The sequence below is a fragment of the Candoia aspera genome, chromosome 4 (genome assembly GCF_035149785.1).
Source record: "Candoia aspera isolate rCanAsp1 chromosome 4, rCanAsp1.hap2, whole genome shotgun sequence".
NCBI classification, from domain to species: Eukaryota; Metazoa; Chordata; class Lepidosauria; order Squamata; family Boidae; genus Candoia; species Candoia aspera.
In genome coordinates, this window is record NC_086156.1 from 3,616,518 (window position 1) to 3,638,549 (window position 22,032).

The following is a 22,032-nucleotide window of genomic DNA, read 5'->3' on the forward strand; positions in this document are numbered from 1 at the left end:
AAGTCCTCTGTTGGGGCTAATTGGGAGGAATGCAACACTTACTGAGGGAATTGTAGAATCCTAGGGTTGGGATGGACCTTGGAGAACTTCTAGTCCAGCCCCTAACCCAGGGCAGGAGGCCTTGTCCCATCCCAGGTAAATGGTTGTCCAACCTTTGTTTGGAAACCTTCAGAGATGGAGACCCCATGATTTCAGGAGGCAGGCTGTTCCACTGCTTCATAGTTCTCACAGCTGGGAAAGTCCTCCTTATTTTGAGTTTGGATCACCTCCTGTGTTGTTTCCACTCCTTGGTTCCTCCTTGGTCACCACGGAGAATAAATCCATAGCCACTTTCCTGGGACAGCCCTCCAGGACTGGAAGACTGTTCTCAAAATGCATGCCAGGCCTTCTAGCTCAGCTGGTGCAAACTCCTCCAGGGATCCATGACATATCAAAGGACTACGTTTTATGGAGAGCAGATTAACGGCCAGTTAAGACAACCTATCAAATTGGACAGTGAAGAACTCTCAATACGCATTGAGAATCAAACTCTTCTAGCCAATCCTCACAAAACCTTCCGTCCTTGAGGCACATTGACTCTCTTAATCTTTCAGAGAAATACTGTAGAGAAAACAATATCCTTGACCTGAGAAACTCCTAGCCTTTCCAATGCCTTGTGCATGTCCTGAAATATCTCTACCCATTTCCCTGCTGTTCCTATTTTTGGTGAACAATCTACCGATTTATCTTCCTGGTGTAGTTTTTGCTGCTTTAGTGTAAATCACAATCAGTGACTCCATCCTCCTTCAACCCTCTGTCTTGGTCTTTGATATATTCATTTTCAGAGCCATACTTTTTGTTGCATCATACAATTTATCTAACATTCACTGCAAATTGCTGGTTCTCAGCCAACAACTGGTATCACGTGCATACAAATGTCCCATTCATATCCCAGCCAGTACACCTCTAATATCATAAGTATTATTTATATATTTTCGAGCACCAAAAATATATAAATAAGACACATCTTTATCTTATTCCTGACTCGTTGTTGAGCCATTCACTAAATATTCCATTTATCTTTACGCATGCCTTACTCGCATTACAAAACACTCTTAGAAGGTAGTTTTTGCTTAACAATGCTAATTGGGACCAGAAACTCCATTGTCGAGCGATGCGGTCGTAAGTCAAAAAACCACGTGACAATGTGCTTAGTGATGGCAGTTCTGGCAGCCCCGGTTGCTGTCATTAAGCGAGGACTTCACATGACCATGACTTGTGACTTCCTGACGGCTCCCCATTGACTGCTTGTTGGAAGCCAGCAGGGAATGTCAGAAATGGTCATGTGACCATGGGGACACTGCAACGGTTGGAAGTGCAGGCTGGTGGCCAAGTGCCCAAAACATGATCACATGACTGCAGGGGCCGCAACTTCGAGGATCAGTCATAAGTACCACTTGTTCAGTGCCGTTGTAACTGAGTGGTTGCTGAATGAATGGTCATTAAGTGAGGACTACCTACATTGCATTTCAACTTTCAACTTCACGCAAAACATCCCATTATTTAAGCCTATTCACTTCAATGCCTTCAGATCGTAAATTGATGATGGTTCCAGGGTAGCTTCTCAATTCATGGGAAAAATAATCATAATACACCCCCTATTTTCAATATGCCATAGGTCATGCAAATTAAATGGGGGGGGGGCTGGATTTCCACAATAGAAGAACTCATTCATTTCTGGTCTATAGTATTTCAAGATGGACGTCTCCTTTGCCATTTTTGTGGGCATTCAGTTGGTGTTTTCTAACCTGTTCACCTGCGCCTCTTTCTCAAAATAACTCAGATGCCTACAAGCACATCCCTCAGTGCTGACAGCATATCCACTGTGGTGTGTTTTAAAAGTTGTTTTCACATTTTTAGGTAGCCTCACTGCTGGCTATCACTGTGATGCAAGTGGGAGTTAATGAATTCGCCCAGCAGGAGTTTTCTTATTTTTTGAATTTATCAAGTTGGCTCATCATTTTTATGAAAACGTCAAGTTCTCATTTTGAGATTTTTTTAAAAGTCTGCACTAAGTTTTGTAGGAATGTTGGTGCGTATTTCTCCAAGCCTCTGCATTTTTGTTAGCAGCTTGGCCCAAGGTATAAAACTCTGGCAAACAGTGTTCCCTAATATAATGTATTTTGATACTTTATTTTTTAGATCTTGCATACAGACATTTGTCTTCTCTTTTTAAATTGTTGATGAACCACATTGCAAAATTTGGAAAACTCTGGATTTCAAATGAGAACAAGGTGTAATGCTAAGTGTTGGTTTTGGGATGGTGGCAGGATGTCCTATTTTCTCTCAACTGAAGGGTGGTGAATATGAGATTTATTAAACGTGCCTCATCCATGTTCTTCTGTTTCCAAGTGAGACCCATCAAGTTGATCAAAGGACTGCAGCCAACAGATGTTCATGAAAAGGAATCTGTCACCTTTGAGGTGGAACTGTCCCACGAAAATGTGGAAGCCATTTGGATGAAGGATGGTCTGCGTCTCAAATCGCAGGACAACTGCCATATAATCGTCCAAGGGAAGAAGCATTCGCTGACCCTTTCTTCCCTGACGCTTGAGGACTCAGGTCTTATTTCTTTCAAGGCCGAAGGTATTCACACGACAGGCAGGCTTAATGTGAAAGGTAGGCACTCAGACACCTCTTTTAAATTATGGGTGGCAGAGTTGTGCCAACTCACCCGTTCCATTTCATTCTGTTAAGGACCCAGACGATAAGACACAAATACAAATGTTGAAATACAGGGGGAAAAAAATGAAACTGAGATAATTAATAACGAGAAGAGGCTATCACCTGGCTTCTGCAAGACATAGCCACTACTAGAAACTGGGCAAACTTTGTAGGGGCTGTTCAGGTGACGTCTTGCACAAGGAGGACTGCGATTCCTTGGTCAGAAAGATGGCTGATATTCCTGATAATCAGGTTTATGGACACCAAACGCCATGGTGGTTTGGTACAATGGGTAGGGTAACAAGACGTGGATTACTGACTCAGCCTCCGTCTGAGCAGAAATTGTTCTACAGAAGACCAATGATTCATTCACTGGATAGATGGAATGCCTGTCGAAAGAACCCAGCTGACTGGGTATCAGCTCCATACTCCAAAGCATTTTTGCTGACTACAGTTGCATGGAGAAACCACTGAGAAACCACAGGAATGCAGCTGTGGTTTCTCAGTGACCACCAGGCATCTGGTTGGCAGACCTGTTGCCCATTAGAAGCCCCTTTCTTTTACCCTCAGAAAGATGCTTTGGTAGTTTGGGTGTTAGCAACGCAATCAATATCCAGATGTAAGAGAGGGGAAGGAAGGTCATTCCAGATGCAGATGCAGAACTCAGTTTCTGAATTAGGTCCCGCAGAGTTGATTTCTGTTTCTCAGTCTGTTCAGGATTCAGCAGGCCTAGACATCAGTGGCAAGAGACTTGGCATGCTCACGGTTACATGTAAGGCTGATATCAGATCCCAAATTATTAACGATACGCCAGAGAAAACCAATAGAGAAAATAAATATAGAGGTAGTCCTCGACTTACAACCATTTGTTTAGCGACTGTTCAGTGTTACGATGGTGCTGAAAAAAGTGACTTACGACTGGTCCTCACACTTATGACCGTGGCAGCATCCCTGTGATCACGCAATCAAAATTCAGGTGTTTGGCAACTGGCATGGTTGCAGCATCCCAGAGTCACATGGTCACCATATGCAACCTTCCCAGCCAGCTTTTGACAAGCAAAGTCAATGGGGGAAGCTGGATTCTTTTAATGACCACTTGATTCGCTTAACGACTGTGGTGATTCACTTAATGACCATGGCAAAAAAGTTCATAAAATTGGGCATGACTCACTTAGTGATGGAAGTTCTGGTCCCAGTTGTGGTCGTAAGTTGAAGACTACCTGTAGGGGAGCAGTAATAGCAAGTAAAGTAATTGTCTGTCTGGAGTTTTGGTATCCCTCATAGTTATTGGTCAGTGAGGACTTTATTTGTACAGCATTGTAAGCAGAAATTTTGCAACCACCAGACGTCTGTGAGCGGCAGACAATATTATCTTTGGAATTAAGGTTGGCAATCCTGGTGGTGTCTTTTACTCAGTTGTACCCAGAATGATTCCAAATTATTCCAGGATAGAAGTACGGAAGTGGTTCCTCCTGGCAGTATGTTGGCATCAGATCAATCCTCAGTCACAAAGCTTGAAAATGGATGGAAAAGTCCTTTACACGTCCTCCCCAGGTGGCATGAGATGTCCTAAGCAACTCAGCTAACCCAGTTAGGTCTCTCACAAGCCCACTTCCCCTCTGATGGCTTACATTTTACTTCTCCTTGGCAGAATCCCCAGTGAAAATCATCACGCCTTTAGGAGATCTCAGAGTTCAGAACAAGGATGACGTAACCCTGGAGTGCGAGCTTTCCAGGCCTAATGCAGAAGTCAGGTGGCGCAAGGTATCAAATTTATTGAATATAGGCCTCCATATATGTCTCCAGTGTTTACATCTGGGGTAGCTTAACCCTATCTCTTATCAGAATGAGCCTAGAGCTCCATGATAATGGATTCTGATGCTGGTGGAATGCACAGAAGATGTATAAACTAGAGTGTGTATGCGCGTGTGTGTGTAATTTCTTTGTGAGGTCATTTTCCTGCCCAAGAAATGAAGAGCGACATTATTTTCAATAACAAAAATCCTACCAACTCCTGCAGAGGAAACCAAGGGGTTACTTGTCGTCCTGTTGAGGGGCTGGCACAATTTGCCCTGGCTCTTGAAGCCCAGGTTGATAATAGCTGGACTGAAGAACTGTATGTAACTTGGTTGAAAGTATGTCAGGACCTTGAGACCTTTCTTCCACGCAGAATTTGGCAAGGCAAGACCCACGCGATCAAGGGCTTGCTGAATCTGGTAAAACCGTCCTCCAATCAACTCCTCTGCCAACTTCTTTGTTGTAGAACGGAGTGGAGATACGGCCCAATAAAAAGATGGAAATCGTTTCCAGAGGGACGAAGCGAAGCCTCACAATTCACAAATGTGAATACGAAGACCAAGGGACGTACATGTGTGATGCTGTGGACGACAAGAGCTCGGCTGTTTTGGAGATTTATGGTACGTTCCTGGGGCCGGAGGAAAAAAAACGTCCTTCCTAAATCACTTTGTGGGTGTCAGACTTCCCTCCTTGGAATCTCATCCAGGGAACAAGAATTTAGGAGCTGTGATGGACAGTATTTAATAGAAAGAAGATTAAATTTCAAGACCAGAATTCCAACAAGCACCTTCCTTTTAGACACAGGCAGACATGTCCTTCCTAAATCACTTTGCTGGGGTCAGACCTCCCTCCTTGGACTCTACAAATAGCTCACACAACGAACAAGAATTTTAGAACTGTCACTAATAGTATTTATTACAAGGAAGATTAATTCCAGATTGCTGGAATTCAAGGACCTTGCTTTCGGCTCTCTCTCTCTCTCACACACACACAGACACAGACACACGCAATTTAAGGAGGCAAAACTTTCCCACTTTGTCGAGGCACTGCGGAGAAAGTTGCCTCCTTTGTGAACAGTCAGGACAGACTATATCTGTTTATCGTTCTGACAGCCACTGGACTTTTTATCAGTGTGAGGGCTATTTTTCTAGCAGAAAAAATGCCCAGCTCTCAAGGTAATCTAGTTGCTCATTTCTCTATAGTGACAGGATATATATGTTTGTTTCATTATAGCATACAGTTGGTTCTTGTATCAGTGAAGGAACACGAGAATGTTTCCATTTCATTTATTATTATATGTTAAAAATGCCAGCATGCCTACCCTCCACAGTTTATTTTACTGCCACTTAGGAAATTTACTCGCCGCTTCACTAAACCTGCCTTTCTTAAGCTGGATCCGTTCAGATGAGCTAGGCTTTTATTTCAACTCTTCCAGAAGAGATCAGTGAATAGGTCAACCCCAGTTTCCCTCTGTTCTAATTTTTTGTGTGCAAACCCTTCAGTTTTCCCAGTTTCTCATTTGGTTGGCTGAGACATTTTTTAAAAAATGTCTGCGTTAAAATGTGTATGCATTTGGGAGTGCATTTCTCCAAAAGCTGAGTTTTTGGCTACAGATTTGCCTAATATGTAATTCTGGATAGAGATGAAGATTTTGCTGGACACACACACACCCACACACACACACACCTACACATACTCACTCACAAACTTTCCCCTAATATACTTAAAAAATAGGGAACTGTACTGCAAAGTTCTGGGAAGTGAGCATTTCAAGTTATTAAATGTGGGGTTGTGAATTTGTTTGACAATACAAACAAGATAAGTTCACATTCAAATGCAGACTTAACAAATTCTTTGCCATCTCTGGTTGCCACCCAGCTGAACTTCAATGTCTACTCCTGATTCTTCTCCCAGGAATTTTTTTCCCCCCTGATATATCACTAGGTTGCCCCAACTGCTAAAATAAAATGTGGAAGTGCAGACGGACAACTCCCCAACACAGAACTCCCCAACACAGGTTTAATGAATACAAGGAACAAAGACTCCGCCTTAAACAACATGTCTCATTTTGATTCCTTAGCCCGGGACATCAAGATTGTGAAACCTTTGGAAGATATGGAAGTGAATGAAAAAGAGCCTGCTTCTTTTCTCTGTGAGATTTCGCATGATGACGTCCAAACACTGTGGTTCAGTAATGAGAACAAAATCCGGGCTGGAGAGAACATCAAGCTACGTCAGGAAGGTAGGAAGAAAGGAATAGAAAGGACTTGTTGGAATCTTGAGGACACAAACTTGAGAAGACAGTGGCCCATTACAGCTGGCTTGCAGCTAAAGGCTGGTGATAGGATATCTGCAAACCAGACCTTCTCTTGGTTCTCCATCAGCTTCAATCTTTTGGTGTTCCCCAAATAAACTTCAGAATTGTGGCCTCCCTAATTTTGGAGACAGATGGAAGGAGGCACAGAACAGGAATGGGACAGGACAGGATAGGACATCTTTATTACAGTGATTGACCAGCATACCATACAGTTTTGTAGTAGGGTTTTGTAGTAGGGTAGGGTTTTGTAGTAGTTTTGTAGTAGGGTAGCGTAGGGTTTTGTAGTAGTTTTGTAGTAGGGTAGGGTAGGGTTTTGTAGTAGTTTTGTAGTAGACATATGACTATAACTATGACTTTGACTTTGACCCACCCAATAGCTGAAACTGCCTGGGAAGTTTTCAATAAAGCACACTAACAATCTGAGTAAAAACCCCATACAATAAAGTCAAATAAAATTGCTGTATTTATTTATTAAAAACTTTAAATCGTCCAATAGCCGAAGACAGAAATACTTAAAAAGGTCTGATTAAATCAAATGTAGCAATGAAAATAGAAACATGGGTATCCCCAGAGGAGTCAAGGGAAAGCAAATGGCATAACATGCATTGCAACAGAACTTTTCAGTATGCATTGTCATGTTGTACATGCATATGGAGTTGGCATCAGGACGCACGTTTTGTCATTCTGCAGATTTTGTTTGTCGATTATTCGTCCAGTCACTTCCGACTCTTCGTGACTTCATGGACCAGCCCACGCCAGAGCTTCCTGTCGGTCGTCAGCACCCCCAGCTCCCCCAGGGACGAGTCCATCACCTCTAGAATATCATCCATCCTCCTTGCCCTTGGTCGGCCCCTCTTCCTTTTGCCTTCCACTCTCCCCAGCATCAGCATCTTCTCCAGGGTGTCCTGTCTTCTCATTATGTGGCCAAAGTATTTCAGTTTGCCTTTAATATCACTCCCTCAAGTGAACGTGGTGGCGCTGCGGGTTAAACCGCTGAGCTGTCGATCGGAAGGTCGGCGGTTCGAAACCGCGCGGCGGGGTGAGCTCCCGTTGCTCGTCCCAGCTCCTGCACACCAAGCAGTTCGAAAACATGCAAATGTGAGTAGATTAATTGGTACCGCTTCGGCGGGAAGGTAACGGCGTTCCGTGAGTCATGCTGGCCACATGACCCGGAAGTGTCCTATGGACAACGCTGGCTCCAAGGCTTTGAAACGGAGATGAGCACCGCCCCCTAGAGTCGGACACGACTGGACTTTACGTCAAGGGAAACCTTTACCTTTACCTTACCAAGTGAACAGTCTGGCTTTATTTCCTGGAGGATGGACTGGTTGGATCTTCTTGCAGTCCAAGGCACTCTCAGAATTTTCCTCCAACACCACAGTTCAAAAGCATCGATCTTCCTTCTCTCAGCCTTCCTTATGGTCCAGCTCTCGCAGCCATACGTTACTACAGGGAACACCATTGCTTTAACTATGCGGACCTTTGTTGTCAGTGTGATGTCTCTGCCCTTAACTATTTTATTGAGATTTGTCATTGCTCTTCTCCCAAGGATTAAGCGTCTTCTGATTTCCTGACTGCAGTCAGCATCTGCAGTAATCTTCACACCTAGAAATACAAAGTCTTTCACTGCTTCTACATTTTCTCCCTCTATTTGTCAGTGATCAATCAAGCTGGTTGCCATAACCTTGGTTTTTTTGAGGTTTAGCTGCAAGCCAGCTTTTGCACTTTCTTCTTTCACCTTCATCATAAGGCTCCTCAGTTCCTCTTCGCTTTCAGCCATCAAAGTGGTATCATCTGCATATCTGAGATTGTTAATGTTCCCTCCAGCGATTTTAACTCCAGCCTTGGATTCCTCAAGCCCAGCACGTCGCATGATGTGTTCTGTGTACAAGTTGAATAGGCAGGGTGAGAGGATACAGCCCTGCCGTACTCCTTTCCCAATCTTAAACCAGTCCGTTGTTCCGTGGTCTGTTCTTACTGTTGCTACTTGGTCGTTATACAGATTTCTCAGGAGGCATACAAGATGACTTGGTATCCCCATACCACTAAGAACTTGCCACAATTTGTTATGGTCCACACAGTCAAAGGCTTTAGAATAGTCAATAAAACAGAAATAGATGTTTTTCTGAAACTCCCTGGCTTTTTCCATTATCCAGCGAATATTGGCAATTGGGTCCCTAGTTCCTCTGCCTTTTCTAAACCCAGCTTGTACATCTGGCAATTCTCGCTCCATGAACTGCTGAAGTCTACCTTGCAGGATCTTGAGCATTACCTTACTGGCATGTGAAATGAGTGCCACTGTTCGATAGTTTGAACATTCTTTGGTGTTTCCCTTTTTTGGTATGGGGATATAAGTTGATATTTTCCAATCTGATGGCCATTCTTGTGTTTTCCAAATTTGCTGGCATATAGCATGCATTACCTTGACAGCATCATCTTGCAAGATTTTGAACAGTTCAGCTGGGATGCCGTCATCTCCTGCTGCCTTGTTATTAGCGATGCTTCTTAAGGCCCACTCAACCTCACTCTTCAGGATGTCTGGCTCTAGCTCACTGACCACACTGTCAAAGCTATCCCCGATATTGTTATCCTTCTTATACAGGTCTTCCGTATATTCTTGCCACCTTTTCTTGATCTCTTCTTCTTCTGTTAGGTCCTTGCCATCTTTGTTTTTGATCATACCCATTTTGGCCTGGAATTTACCTCCAATGTTTCTAATTTTCTGGAAGAGGTCTCTTGTCCTTCCTATTCTATTGTCTTCTTCCACTTACACGCATTGTTTGTTTAAAAATAATTCCTTATCTCTTCTGGCTAACCTCTGGAATTTTGCATTTCATTGGGCATATCTCCCCCTATCACTGTTGCCTTTTGCTTTCCTTCTTTCTTGGGCTACTTCTAGTGTCTCAGCAGACAGCCATTTTGCCTTCTTGGTTTTCTCTTTCTTTGGGATGTATTTTGTTGCCGCCTCCTGAACAATGTTGCGGACTTCTGTCCATAGTTCTTCCGGGACCCTATCTACTAAGTCCAGTCCCTTAAATCTATTCTTCACCTCCACTGCATATTCCTTAGGAATATTAGTGAGCTCATATCTAGCTGATCTGTGGGTCTTCCCTAATCTCTTTAGTCTGATCCTCAATTGTGCAAGAAGAAGTTCGTGATCGGAACTACAATCAGCTCCAGGTCTTGTTTTTACCGACTGTATAGATGTCCGCCACCTTTGGCTGCAAAGGATGTAGTCAATCTGATTTCGATGTTGTCCATCTGGTGAAGTCCATGTCTAAAGCCGTCTCTTAGGTTGCTGGAAGAGAGTGTTTGTGATGCAGAGTGAGTTGTCTTGGCAAAATTCTATCAGCCTATGTCCTGCTTCATTTTGTTCTCCCAGGCCATGCTTACCTGTAATTCCAGGTGTCATTTGACTGCCCACCTTAGCATTCCAGTCTCCTGTGATGAAAATAACATCTCTTTTAGGCTGTTTTCCAGTAGGTGCTGCAGATCCTCATAGAACTGCTCTACTTCAGCTTCTTCAGCATCTGTGGTTGGGGCGTATATTTGGATCACTGTGATGTTAGATGGCTTGCCCTGAATTCAAATTGAGATCATTCTATCCTTTTCTGGATTGTATCCAAGCACTGCTTTTGCCACTTTACTATTAATTATGAAGGCTACTCCATTTCTTCTGTGGTCCTCTTGTCCACAGTAGTAGATCTGGTGGTCATTTGATGTGAAGTGGCCCATTCCAGTCCATTTCAGTTCACTGACGCCCAGAATGTCTATCTTTAACCTTGACATCTCACCAATAACCACATCCAATTTGCCCTGGCTCATAGATCTTACATTCCAGGTTCCAATGGTGTGTTGATCCTTAGAACATCGGATTCGCCGTTCACCACCAGCACCGTCGGCCGCTAGCCGTCCTTTCGGCTTTGAGCTAGCTGCGTCAACACGTCTGGGGCTAGTTGAGCTCATCCTCTGTTCCTCCCCAGTAGCATTTTGACCATCTTCCGACCTGGGGGTCTCATCTTCCGATGGTATACCGACATATCTCTGGTTGTACTGATCCATTTAGTTTTCACGGCAAGAATACTGGGGTGGGTGGCCATTACCTTCCCCAGATATCGCAATTAGGCTGACCTCTCTGTCATGACCTTCCCGTCTTGGGTGGCCCTTCACGGTTTAGCTCATGGCATCATTGAGGTGCTCAAGCTCCAGCACCACGACAAAGTAACGATCCTTTGCTGAAGATTCTGCAGATAACTCTAGATTTGATGGATGCCACTAGAAATAACTTAATCCATGCAAGGGACAAAAGACAGTTATTTCAGTCTGGTCATTTATTTATTTCTATTTACTTATTTTAATATTTTTATGTGGCTGTTCGTCTTGCAGTAGTGGCTGTGGGTGGCTGACACAGGATTAACGCAGTAATAATCATCATCATCATCATACATACATACAGTATAATGGCAGCTGAGGACAACAGCAGTCACCACAAATAACCATCATGGGTCCCATTAACCTCCTGACCTCCATCCCCAGGGAAAAAGGTAGCAATAACCATAATCCTCTTGTTCCTTCCTGCTTATCTTTGCTGTTCCTTAAATGTGGAGATGTTTCTGCATAAGTGAGTGGGCAGCTTTGTCTTCACATGGGTGGCTTGTAACTTGGAGACCGTGCTTCTGTGTACAGGGAAAAGCCACACGCTTGTCTACCGAAGCGTGGAGATGCAGGATTCTGCAGAGATCAAATTTGTGGCCGAAGTTGCAGAATCCCGAGCTCAGCTTCAAGTAAAAGGTAATGAGTCACTCCATAATTTAGTGCCAATCTTTTTCATTTTTCAAGAAGTGTATTCCCCAAAGTAGCTACTCTGTAAGAACCCAATATTGAAAGGTTGACCTGCTTAATCATTTGATATATACTCAGCACTGAAGTCGGACACGGCTTAATGACTGAACAACAACAGCATTGAAGTTGGGTTTTCTTCTAAGGTACTGCAACATTGAGAGATTGAAGCATGAACTGAGGAATTTTATTTGCCTGTGAATTCACTGTTCTCTTAGTACTGGACCTTTGATTGCACTAGAACATCTGTTTCCAATGTCAGGTTCTCCAGATGTGCTCAGAGGGCAGTCCCAGAATACCCTGGCTGTGTTGAGAATTATGGGAGAAGCAGTCCTAACACCACTGAAGGACTTCCAAGTTTATTTTATTTATTTATTTTATTTATTGATTTGTCTATCTACCTAATTTGTCCCCGCCCATCTCCTCCCACTGGGGGACGCTGGGCGGTTTACAACCACCGATTAAAAACAACAACCATAAAATACACAGTAGAAAAATACAATAATACATAATATAAATGAAGGTAAAAAATAAAGAATCCAGGTGGCGAAGAGTCTAAAGCAGTCCAAGTGTGGGAGGAGTGGCTGTCAAGGCAGCCTCGCCTCGAATAAAACACGGACTCCCTTAGAGGGTCTAGGGATTTCCGGCTTTATTGAAACGGAATGCGTGCAGAGAGAAAGATGGGAATCCTTATGTGGTGACAGGGTGCCCTGTTTATACTTGGCTGGCGGACGTCGTGCTTCTCCGCCCTCGGGCCAGGACCGGATGGGTGCTTGAGACCTCGATGTGTCAGCTGATGGGCGATCCCGGCGATCTCCTTTGTCTCCCTGTCTTCGTCCGGACCGGGTGCGTCCCCTGAAGGTGTTTCCCCGATCTTCTGATAGGCGTTAATTACTGCCTGATGGGTGCTCCCATTATGTTGGGCATTACTCTGTGGACATGTGTGCCTGAGGGAGCTGTGAATGCATCCCCGGGGGAAATGGGAAGGCGTTCCCCTTGCCTCTTGATGGGTGCTAGGTTTGGTCTGAAGGGCTTATCTATTGTGTTGGGGGTTCCCTTCTGGATATGGGTGCTTGAGTGATTTAGGGATTATGCTTATCCCTTCCTCTTACCTAATGTGCATGTTCCCCGTTGTGATGCACATATGCCTTGCAACGGGGAACATGACAGTGACCTACAGCCACCATCCCCACGTAGATCCATTCCCCTCTCCGCCCCAAGCGAGGCGGCAGAAGCAGAAGTTAGGAGAAAGGGGAACTAGGTCCTATGAATACTGCCTTGCTTATGCAGAGATTGTGAAGTTTGTCAGGTTTTTGTTTACGTCAGTGACCTTCTTCTATTCTCCTCCTTTAGAACTGCCCGTAAAGATAGTTAAACCCCTCCGTGTGAAGATTGCCATTGAAAGACACCGGGGGTTCATGGAATGCCAAGTCTCTCGTCCAAATGCTGCGGTCAAGTGGTTCAAGGGAGACCATGAAATCCATCCAAGCCAGAAGTATGAGATGGTGAGCGAGGGGATCTACCGAAAACTAGTAATCAACGAGACGGAGTTTGAGGATGAAGGCATTTACACCTGTGATGCCGTTGATGACAAAAGCAGCGCCCAGTTCTACGTGGAAGGTACTCCCCTCTTCCTCACTTGTGATATCAATTTGTCAAAAAAAGAAGAAAAGAAATTGGGGGAAAAGGGGCAGAGGTTGATCTGAGGGGGCCATTTTGTGGCAGCAGATCCACGAGGAGAAGAAGAATCTTGAAGTGTTGAAATTCTATTACTAGCAAAATCAGCTTTTCCCCTCCCCTCCTGATGTGTGGATTTAATTCCCAGAATTCCCCAACCATCACTGCTGAGGATTCTGGGAGTTTTAACTCCACACAGCTGGAAGTTGCCCGGGTTGGGAAGCACCGACTAAACTTACATTATTTTACGTTCCTCCTCTTTTCTTAAGATTGCTTCAGCAACCTAGCCAATGGTTACCACATTGTTATCGTTATCCAGTAGTTACAATCATTGTTATAATAATTATTACTGTCTTAGAAAGCTCTTCCTACCACCCTTCAAAACAGCAATGGTGACTTGAAGGGCTTGGGGATGGCCTGGTCCCCAAGCACCAGCGGTCATGGCCTAGCTTTCATCTTTGTGTTCCATAATGTCTCTTCAGAACAATCCATCAACATCGTGAAGGAGCTGAGAGATGTTGAGGTGACCGAACCAGCAGAAGCCAGGTTTGAGTGTGAAATCTCCATTCAGTCAGTGAAGCCCCCCAAATGGTCTCTTCGTGGTGAACTGCTGAAGGATGGCCCAAATGTCATCATAGAACAAGAGGGGAGAATCCACCAGCTGGTCCTGAGGAAGACCAATGTAGCGATGACAGGCACCGTCCAGTTTGCCATTGGCAAATCCAAATCCTTGGCAGATCTAGTGGTCAAAGGTAAGTTGATACTTCCCCAAAGCTTGAAACAGCCACAGAACTGTTGGCATTTGGTTGTTTGCACGGACCAAGCCACTAGGTTACCATGGTAATTGAGTACTTTCTTAAGTATCAGCAGGGTGAAGAGGTCGAACTTAATTGTCCTCAGTTTGGGTGTTAAAGCTGCATTGCCTGGAGGAGGAACTTGCCTGGACTTGTTTAGTTTCGCTTTTGTAGCCTTCCAGCCCAGTTGCAGCTCAGTCCTCTCTGAGCGCATGTGAATGCACAGCTTGTAAATATGGTTTTGTGCTTTCTGTACATACATTTATTTTTATAGAAATGCCTGGTGTGTGATTTTTCTGATCTCTCGGGCCAAACGCTTTCCAGCAATCTGCCACAAGAACATCTGGGGGGTTAGGCCTGTGTGCCCATTTCTTAGGTGGAAGAATAAGCTTTCTCAACGTGGACTTTCTGTACTCCTGTCTCTTCCTTTAGCATCTTCAGGGTTCTCCTCCATAAGAGATGTTGCTGATTCACATGCACCCGTTGAATAAAATCCGCTAAAAATCTGATTCCAATGTGACATATTTTTATTCCAAGTTAAGATTGGAAAGCGACAACGTGTAATATGAACAAGCCATAACAGAATCAAAGAGAACCAAGCCAACATCAGTAGAACAGATCTTCTTTATTATCTTCACTGACCCGTGTGCAGTGCAGTTTTGTAACAGGATTTATGGATACCAGATGGAAATACTTAAACGTTTCTGATTATAAAAATAAAACATAGCAATGCAATAAAAGTACTTGCTAAAAGTTTCAATATTTAAGGCTTAACAGAGCTGAATCAATTCAGATTTGATTTGGTAAAAGATTCAGTAATGAGGGAGCATCAGAACTCTTACTGTATAGCTGCCTTAGGGGTTGGCCAAACTGAAAAATATTAGTGATGGCAATCACGGTGGAGAACATTAACCGTGCAAAGTTTCAGTGGATCATTTCAAGGGTTTTTAAATGTTTGAAAGATGCACCTCTTTTAAGGCCCAGGGGAAGAATGAGAAAACGATAGCAAGAAATCACCTACAAGACTGCATCAGAAATTTTACAGGGAAGTGACAGATCATGACTACACAGATGGGCTGGGACCACAGTTCCCAAAATTATCAGTCAGCATGGCCTCAAGCTGGCTGAAATTCTGGGAGTATTTATTTATTTACTTACTTACTTATCAGATTATCCCCTCTTGTTCTATGAGATGCAGTTCCAACCTCTCTGGAGGTGGCGAGTTCACAGTGGCATAGAATTGTGGAGCTGTATGGGACCACCAGGAATATCTTGTCGGAAGAGGATGCTTTACAGCCTGATTGAATTGTCTGATTCTGATGTTTCCTCTGAGCACAGAAGTTCACCTTCTTAACTTTCTCTCTGTAGAAATTCCCGTGGTCTTCACCAGGCCACTAGAAGACAAGACTGTCCTGGAAACCCATTCCGTGGTCCTCTCTTGCGACTTCAAGCCATCCCCCAAAGAGGTTGAGTGGTACAGGAACCATACCCTCCTGGAACCTTCTGAGAAATTTAAGTTCAAGAGGGAAAAATTCACAGCTGAGCTTAAAATCCTGAGGCTGACTGTTGGGGATTCTGGAGTTTACAGATGTAAAGCTGGAAGCGCAGAGACGAAAGCCACGTTGACCATTTTGGGTATGTCGATGGGATGGCAGCTTTGGGGCGGTCCTTCTTTGCATATTGGAGGCAGAAAGGGCACTGAGGTTGGCCCACTTGACCTTAAAAGAGAAACTAAGAAAAATCATGACATTCCAAACCAGGACAAGGAAAAACATTTTTACAAAACACTACAGTTAGACTGTGGGATTGGCTGTCATCAGATGTGATGATGGCCACCAATGTACTTGATTTTGAGAGAGGAATTGATGGATTCCTGGAGATGGTGGCTTGTCATGGGAGCTGTCCAGAACCAATATAATTGTGTACTAAATGCCAGTTTCAAGAGAACAACAATGGAAGAGGGATGAAGCCAGCATAACCTTTTAGTGTCTTCCTACTAACTTATGGTTGACCACTGGGTGACAGAGAATGCTAGACCAGATGGGCCTTTTGCCTGATCCACTAGGACTCTGCTGTGTCCTTAATTTTATGACATGCTTACTATATACCACATTTAGACAACAGCCTGTGGCATAAACATTGTCCTGACAGACTGGGGAATGCCAGGGAGCTTACATGAGAGAATGGTTTGTAGAAAACAGTGGTGGGAACAACACGGTGAAGGTTCGGGGAAGGAAGCCTTTTTCATAGGATGAACTTGGCTTTTGGGGAGTCTCAAGTAAGAGGAAAAAGCTCTCTCTTGCTAAGGGTGTGAGCTCCTAAGCTGAGCCTGCCCTATTTGGAAGAAGCTTCTGCTCGGGATAGTCCTCCAATTCTCTGAAATAATTTGATGCTTCCGTGAAAGCTTATGAATTGAAAGGAGGTAGGCAGCAGGGGAAATACGAAGTTTACCGTGCATGGGAGCATTTGCCAAGCTGTGCTTGGAATGGGGCCACGTCCCCTCAAGGCAGTGGCGTCTCCTCCCTGACTCCTCGTTCCTTGCCACAGAACGCAAAGTGGAGATCACCAAACATCTGCAGGACATGGAAGTCGATGAAGAGGGCTGTGCCGCCTTTTCCTGCGAGTTGTCTGAAGACAGCGAGGAGGTTGAATGGTTCCTCAATGACACCCACCTCTTCCCAAACAACTTCAATGAGATAAAGCAGTTGGGCAAGTCCCACAGCCTGACCCTCAAGCACGTCATGCCAGAAGACAGTGGGACGGTGACAATCAAGGTCCAGAAGAAAGTCTCCGAAAGTGCCCGGTTGAAGGTGAAAGGTGAGCCTCTACTTCTCCCTCTGCTTTTGAGGTCCTTGGGCAGCTTGGTGGCTTCAAGGGATGTCCTTTTTCCATCTTGGCAGATGGAATCCAAGGCCACGAGAGAACTGCTCCCTAGCCAGAGGACATCGCAACATTTGGTCTGCTTCCTCTTTGTTAATCTCTTCCTCATCTGGGTCTGCTGCTTGCAGGCTGGTCCCCTCTTCCCAAACAGAGAGCTTTCCGGGTTCCTAGCAGTATTCCTGCGATGGCTGCTTCTATTTATTGGCGTGCCTCCCGTCTCAAAACGTAAGGTCCCTTCCCATGTAGAAGCCCCAGAAGGGAGAGGATTTGCAGGCAAGGAGAAGAGGGGAGAAATACATGATCGTTCCCAGTGCAGGCCATCAGGCTTATCGATAATCCTCTTTGTCCATCTGGTGCTCGGGAAATGTGTTGGACCACATCCATTATGCCACAACTAACACCGTGTGGTGAAGATGTACGGGCACATTTTCAAACAAGCGCCTCCACAAAATGGGCACTGCCAGCAAGGGTTCTGTGTGAGTGTGTCTGTGTCTCTGTGTGAGTGTCTTCCAAGGGTGTCCACAGGGGATGGTCAGAGAAGTCAAGGCGGTAGCTGTGATGGTGTGATCAAAGCCCTGTTTTTTACATTGCTGTGTGCGCAGCGCATATAGAAAATGCAGAGCTTCGACCATCCCATCCCAGTCGCCATCTTGACTTTTTGGACCATACCCTGCGGACTCCCTGGGCACCTTCCTTATTTATTTATAAACTTCTTCAGTTGCCAAAAGGACAGCATCTATCTAGGCAACATCCAAAATGTTAAAACAAAAGCAATGTAAATATATATATATGTGTGTATTTGTAACTTGTTTTTACTTTTTATGGGATTTTAACGTTATTGTTATAGTATTAATTTTATTGTAATCTGCCCAGAGTTCCTCTTTTGGGGGAGATGGGTGGTAACGAAATTTGAATAATAAATAAATAAATAAATAAATAAATAACCAAACCCCGAAACCATATCAAGGAACAGAGGTGCCCACTTGGGCGGGGGTGGTCAAAAAAGTCAAGCTGGTGGTTGTGACCCATCTCCTTTTAATGTATGTTGAGTGGAAAAAAGGAACAGGGCTTCAGCCACATGGTGGTGGCCACCAGCTTGACTTTTTTGACCTCTCTCCTGGTGGATGGGCCTGTCAGGGAAGGAAAACCCCATAAACCCCACTCAAGTGTTTGAACACTGAAGACTGGAGTCAGAATACATACATAGAACACATAGGCACATATGTGATGCACACATACAGGCAGTCCTCGCTTAGCGACCGTCCTTTTAATGACCGTTCGAAGTTACGACAGCACTGGAAAAAATGACTTACAACTGGTCCTTGCACTTACAACCGCCGCAGCGTCCCCACAGTCACGCGATCAAAATTCAGGTGCTTGGCAACCCGCTCACACTTATAACAATTGCAGCATCCCGGGGTCATGTGATTGCCATTTCTGACCTTCCCAGCCGGCTTCTGACAAGCAAAAACAATGGGGGAAGCCAGAGTCACTTAAAGACTGCATGATTCACTTAACGACCATGGTGATTCACTTAATGACTGCAGCAAAAAAGGTCGTAAAATTGGGTGTGAATCACTTAATGACCACATTACTTTGCAATGGAAGTTCCAGTCCCAATTGCAGTCATTAAGCGAGGACTATCTGTAGTCATTCTCCCTACTGTCCTTCCTATTCCTTTGAAGGGGCCCCCAAGGGTCCCTTTGCTCTGACTCCTGTTCCCTCCTTCAGGAGCTTTGTCCAAACACACTGCTCCCTCCCCACGCTCAATTTTTTCCTTATCTTCTTCTCCATCTAGAGACATTCTTAAGCACTAAAGATGCCAGATGACACTTGGCTTTCAGGTGCTTTGAGTGGTCTATTATCTATTAATATGTCTTTGTGTGAGTGTTTGTATAATATACAAAATATGTGTTGGTATAAGCACATAGATATACACATATATGCATGCATATACTCTTGCTGAATGCTTCTGCCGGAGTCCAGGCTCACACCCTGTCGCTAATCCCAGATTGCAGGGCTTCCAAAACGTTCAATCCTAAACGCACCACCTTTGTTGCAATCTTCTGCAGAGAAGCCCGCCGTCTTCATGAAATCTTTGGACGATGTGGTTGCGGAGGAGCAAAGCACCGTCAAGCTGGAGTGCGAAGTCTCGAAGCCGAAGGTTAAGCCTGTGTGGAAAAAGGAAGGGGTGGAACTCACCCCGGGAGACAAATATGAGATGCTGCAGTCTGGGAAGGCTCTGGGGCTCATCATCCGGGATCTCAGCAAGGACGACGCAGGATGGTACACCTGTGATCTTGGCACGGATGTCGCCAAGTCTAAAGTCATCATTCAAGGTACAGGCTCCGAAGTGGGAAATCTGGAACTGCTAAATCAGGTGAACATCGTTCACCACTGTTTTCCAGAGGTGGGCCTCCAGATCTATTGGACTTTCACTTCCACAGTTGGTGCAGGATAAGGATTACGGGAGTTGGTCCAGCACAACTATAGGGCATTGTGTGGGAGAAGTCTAACACATCCACTCCATGCCTGATGAAGCCACAGAGGGGGATCACAGTTGACCCCACACCATGGTCATATCAACCACTCTAAATTGCCCTTTCTGTTCCCTTCCTTCCGAGTCTTCTGGTATATTAGAATGTTATACTACATAGACAACGCATACTGTTGGTTGGTTCGGGGCCATGTCCCCTCAAGTTTCTGTTGTATATCACTTTTCTGTAGAGAATTTTTTTTTTTCTGGTAGGAAACAAATGTTCCACTAGAGGACTCTACCTTCAAAACAAGGAAGGGGGAAGCAGGACCAATACGTTAAGATAAATGTTGGCTGTCGACTTTTGAGATGACTTCGGGGAAGTTATGACAGAACTGTTAGAGAAGGACTTGCAGAAAAGATGACGCAGTCCAGAGATTGATGCAAGCATCAGAATGAAACTCAAAATAACAAAATAATTGTTTGGGACTCAGAGAAATTTGGTCAGACTCTAAATATTCTATTACCATAGCCTTCAACAACAAAGAAGAACGTTCCTGGAATCCTTGTGGTGTCTGTTTCATGACCTGCCTACATGGAAGGGCTGACATCAATCTTGAAAGCCTGCCCCATCTTCTGCTCACCAAAATCCAGATTATTTTGGGTTTCTTGAACATGCTTTCCTCTTTCCGAGGACCAGCATAGTTTCTGCAGGACCCTCCTTACCAGTTCTTTCATACCTTCTCCAAGGTCAGCTCTAAAATCCTTTACAGTTGTGGACTGCACCAGTGTGTCCCCTATTTCTTTGGGGTTACACTCTTTCTCATCTTCCAAAGGAAGTCCATCACGATCCTCCTTCCCCACCTCACCCTGTCCTCTCCTAGTCTCCAGACTTTCTCAGCCCTTTGGACTGAATTAGATTCGATGGCCCTTGGAATTAACAAGAAAGAATGGAAAACTAGAAGCAAAACTCTACCTTACTCCCCCTGCCCCTTTTTTACTAGCTGGTCCACCTGCCAGGAGTCTTCATTGCTTATTACAATTTAATCGTAATGTCTTCAATGAATGGTAGACTAGCAGTGCATCATTGGTTATATAAATGCTCTGACTATTGAAAGGAGAAGAAGGATGGGGTGCCATCCAAAGCTGTCTTTTTATCATTTAAAAGTTCTAAGAGAGGTGAGCAGGCACCTCAACAGCTTGCTTTTAGCAATGAAACTCTAATGTTGTTCTAAAAGAAGTACCACTGCCATGTTTTTTTCTAATTCTGGAAGAGTGACATAAAGGTTAGGTCTCTGATGGTTTCCAAAAGTACGTGCAGTTGGACTTCACTGACTTGCCACATTCCAGGTCCTTCCTTGGAAGCTGACCACAATATGTCTTCCTTTGCAGGGGCGTCCACAGAGAGGGGTCAAAAAGGTCTAGCTGGCGACTACAACTGTGGGATCTAAGCTCTGCTCTTTTTTAAAGTGTGTTGTGACCCATGTAAAAAGGGGGGTGGATCCTTGACTGATTACATGGTTGCAGGTGCCATCTTGACATTTTTGACTGCTCCCCCACAGACGCCTCTGTGCCATTGGATTCAAGAAGATCTTTGGTGATCACACAAGCTAATCCAGATGGACAATATGCACTCTCCCATGGGACATTCCAATTGCTTTTGAGCTTTCCATGTACCTTCAGGAAGTGGAGGTTGTAACCCTCAACAACTCCAACCAACACAGCCAGTAATCATGTTGACTGGGAATTTCTGGATTTTTAGTCCACCTGAAGATCCCATCCTGTAGGGAAATTTCGCATTATTTATTGAGGGTCCTGAGAGCTACTGTACCTAATCATTTTGTACTTAATCAGCTTCTTTTCTCCCACAGAGCTTAATATTGGCATTACAAAGCGTCTAAAGAGCGTTGAAGTCCAAGAAGGGGAGAGTTGTAGCTTTGAATGCATTCTCTCCCATGAGAGTGTGGAAGGTTGCCGATGGCTTATCAATGGGAATGAGGTGGGCCAGGATGCACGGTTCAAAGCCTTCAACAGAGGCAGAAAATATACCCTCACAATCAAGAAAACCCTTGTTTCTGATGCCGGGGAGGTGTTGTTTTCCATCCATGACTTAAAATCCAAAGCATCTCTTGTTGTGAAAGGTAATGTTATGGGGAGCTATTGTTATATCAGAATAAGTCTGAGTGTGTAGACAGACCCATGAAATCATCAACTTGACCAGCAACCATCCTTGCTTGGCCACCATTTCCAGCTAACTAGTTTTACCTGGGAGGATATTGTCATCCTATTGAGATACCAGAAGGAGGCCACATACAGAAGAAGGGAAAAATCCATTCTCTTGAGTTGGCAGAAAGCAAATTCCTAGAGAACGTTAGGAACTTCTTCTTAGAGCAAGAATAATGAAACCGTCAAATCAGTGGGCCGGAGAGGTGGTGGGAATGCTTTCACTGAGCATATTCAAGCAGAGGCAGCTTTGAGGCGGACCTTGTGTCAGCCCTTCAGAGTAGGCCAAGATAACATTAATATGTTGTGGGGAAAATAGGAGGAGG

The 22,032-nt window shown here is 44.5% G+C and overlaps 1 protein-coding gene across 1 annotated transcript in view; it reads left to right on the plus strand.

Moving 5' to 3' along the window:
• Positions 1-22,032, plus strand: part of OBSCN (obscurin, cytoskeletal calmodulin and titin-interacting RhoGEF) — a 193,689-nt gene that overhangs the window by 33,799 nt on the left and 137,858 nt on the right. The window contains exons 23-33 of the mRNA XM_063301888.1: positions 2,392-2,658; positions 4,355-4,467; positions 4,967-5,120; positions 6,581-6,742; positions 11,504-11,608; positions 13,010-13,276; positions 13,816-14,085; positions 15,496-15,762; positions 16,675-16,944; positions 19,080-19,346; positions 21,355-21,624. Of these exons, the coding sequence (XP_063157958.1) occupies positions 2,392-2,658; positions 4,355-4,467; positions 4,967-5,120; positions 6,581-6,742; positions 11,504-11,608; positions 13,010-13,276; positions 13,816-14,085; positions 15,496-15,762; positions 16,675-16,944; positions 19,080-19,346; positions 21,355-21,624 (2,412 nt within the window). The remainder of the gene's footprint in view (positions 1-2,391; positions 2,659-4,354; positions 4,468-4,966; positions 5,121-6,580; positions 6,743-11,503; positions 11,609-13,009; positions 13,277-13,815; positions 14,086-15,495; positions 15,763-16,674; positions 16,945-19,079; positions 19,347-21,354; positions 21,625-22,032) is intronic.